The 2,536-nt window shown below is 52.6% G+C and overlaps 1 protein-coding gene across 1 annotated transcript in view; it reads left to right on the top strand.

Moving 5' to 3' along the window:
• The window catches only part of SMYD1 (SET and MYND domain containing 1), a 37,078-nt gene that overhangs the window by 13,678 nt on the left and 20,864 nt on the right, over nt 1-2,536 (top strand). The window contains exon 2 of the mRNA XM_007466726.1: nt 195-371. Within this exon, the coding sequence (XP_007466788.1) occupies nt 195-371 (177 nt within the window). The remainder of the gene's footprint in view (nt 1-194; nt 372-2,536) is intronic.

Raw genomic sequence — 2,536 nt, 5'->3', positions numbered from 1 at the left:
ACATTGGTTTCACTGAAAAATATCTGCCAGAAGCATAGCTACAGCTAGAGGGGATCTTTGGAAACCCAAGCCCCTCATTTTGAAAAATGAGAATCTGAAGCTTAGAAAGACAAGGACAGCCAGTACCCGAACCCCAGTCTCCCTAAAGCCAGTGTGGTGTCCCCCAATCACAGGTTTTCTCCCTCCATTTCCAGCCTTGTGAACGTTGTGTGCCACACTTGCTTCAAGAGGCAGGAGAAGCCCCACCGCTGCGGGCAGTGCAAGTTTGCCCATTACTGTGACCGCACCTGCCAGAAGGATGCTTGGCTGAACCACAAGAATGAGTGTTCGTCCATCAAGAGATACGGGAAGGTGCCCAATGAGAACATCAGGTCAGAGCTGGGCCCCGGGGTGGAGACTGGGATTCCCAAATGTCAGGCGGGGGATGGCGGCAGGGACAGCATGCCCAGATACAAGCAAGCTGGGATGAGTGCAAATCAGGAAAGAGTCCCAAAGAGACAGGATATGGTCACTTCTTCCGTGCTCTCCCTTGGTCTGGGAAGCCCATCTATGAGGGGATCTCCACTGGTGGAGCTGGTTGCAGACTTGTTCCGTGCGGCTCCCCAGTGGTTAATTTTTTTTTAAATTTAATTTTCTTTGTTTATTTATTTTTGGCCGTGGTGGATCTTCGTTGCTGTGTGCGGGCTTTCTCTAGTCGCGGCGAGCGGGGGCTACTCTTGGCTGCGGTGCGCGGGCTTCTCATTGCAGTGGCTTCTCTCATTGCGGAGAACAGGCTCTAGGCTCATGGGCTTCAGTAGTTGTGGCTCGTGGGCTCAGCAGTTGTGGCTCACGGGCTCTAGAGCGCAGGCTCAGTAGTTGTGGCTCACGGGCTTAGTTGCTCCTCAGCATGTGGGATCTTCCCAGACCAGGGCTCGAACCCGTGTCCCCTGCATTGGCAGGCAGATTCTTAACCACTGCACCACCAGGGAAGCCCCCCAATGTTTACTTTTTAAAAATTGATCTGCCTGTGTCAAAAAATTAATGAGTGGCAGAGAGTCACCAAAGTGTCCCTTGGTCACAGGCTTTATCTTGTGGGCATGGGCTGCCTAACGGTTAACAAGTGGGCCTTCTCTGCCCTCAGAGTGAAGTAAGGCCCTCTGTCTCATACTCAAAGTCCTGTACTTTCTATGCTGTATAGCACGGGGAGATCAGCTTTGTGACGACCTAGAGGGGTGGAATGGGGAGGGTGGCAGGGAAGTCCAAGAGGGAGGGGATATAGGTATACATATAGCTGATTCACTTTGTTGTACAGCAGAAACGAACACAACATTGTAAAGCAATTGTAATCTAACAAAGATGTAAAAAACAAACAAAAACAAAAAACCTCCCCCAAAAAACAAAGTTCTGTGCTTTCTAGGGCCCTCCCTCTTGTCCCACGTTAACCCCCCCCAACCTCTCCTCCAGAGCCCTTTGCTCCTTCCAGACCAGGCCTTCCTTGTCCCTGCTCCCTGCATATGCACGTTTGGGGCTGCCTCAGGGCCTTTGCTTGTACTGTTTCCCCTCTTAGACTGTATTCTCTGCCTTCTCTCTATCTAATCATTAAGAATGTGAATAAGTTCACACATGATGTCGACATCCATTACCTCACTTTGTCTCCTAAACACCTCCGTGTTGGAGGAGGTCATTGAGAGGACATGACTTCCGGTTGACCAGCAAGCTGGACCCAGGTCTTCATCCCCTCCTTTGTCCTTGAAATGTGCTCGCTTGCCTTCCCCGCCTCCCAGAAGCTGCCCAAGAATGTGGCATTGAGATAGTAATGTGGTGTTGAAATCATCTGGAAGGTATGACTGAACCCAGTGAAGGCCTCTTTATAAACTCTAAAATTTGGCTGGCAGGGGCCAAGATATATTTTTTTTGTGTGTGTGGTACGCGGGCCTCTCACCGTTGTGGCCTCTGCCGTTGCGGAGCACAGGCTCCGCCCGTGCAGGCTCAGCGGCCATGGCTCACGGGCCCAGCCGCTCCACGGCATGTGGGATGTTTCCGGACCAGGGCACGAACCCGTGTCCCCTGCATCGGCAGGCGGACTCTCAACCACTGCGCCACCAGGGAAGCCCCCAAGATCTTTTTTATCTGTGGCCGCCCAAGACAAGCCTCCTAAGTAAGTCCCCTGCTGATTCAAACTGCCACCCACCAATCTGGAGTGGTCTGCCTCTCTTCCTGCCCTCTGTGGATGGGGGCCAGTTTGTGAACCAACACTCTGCAGGTTAGCACGGCAGGGGATACATATTATCCTCACTTTACTTGCCACTGGAGAGGTTCAGGGAGGTCAAGTGACTTGCCCAGGGTCACACAGTAAGAAGTGGAGTCGTCAGACTCCTTCTCCAGTGCTCATCTTAGCCGCACGGTCAGGAGACACCCAGGCTGCCGCACCTCACTGTGTCCCCAGACCCCTTCCATGATTACCCAGACCCACGTGACCTGGCTTCTGCCCACCTCTCCACCTTTATGTGCTTTCCTCTCCTTGCTCCCTAGCTCCAGCACCTTGCTTTCTAATTGT

The sequence above is a fragment of the Lipotes vexillifer genome, unplaced genomic scaffold (genome assembly GCF_000442215.2).
Source record: "Lipotes vexillifer unplaced genomic scaffold, Lipotes_vexillifer_v1.1 scaffold1158, whole genome shotgun sequence".
NCBI classification, from domain to species: Eukaryota; Metazoa; Chordata; class Mammalia; order Artiodactyla; family Lipotidae; genus Lipotes; species Lipotes vexillifer.
The sequence above is the reverse complement of the archived record's forward strand: the minus strand, read 5'-3'. Positions and strand labels throughout refer to the sequence as shown.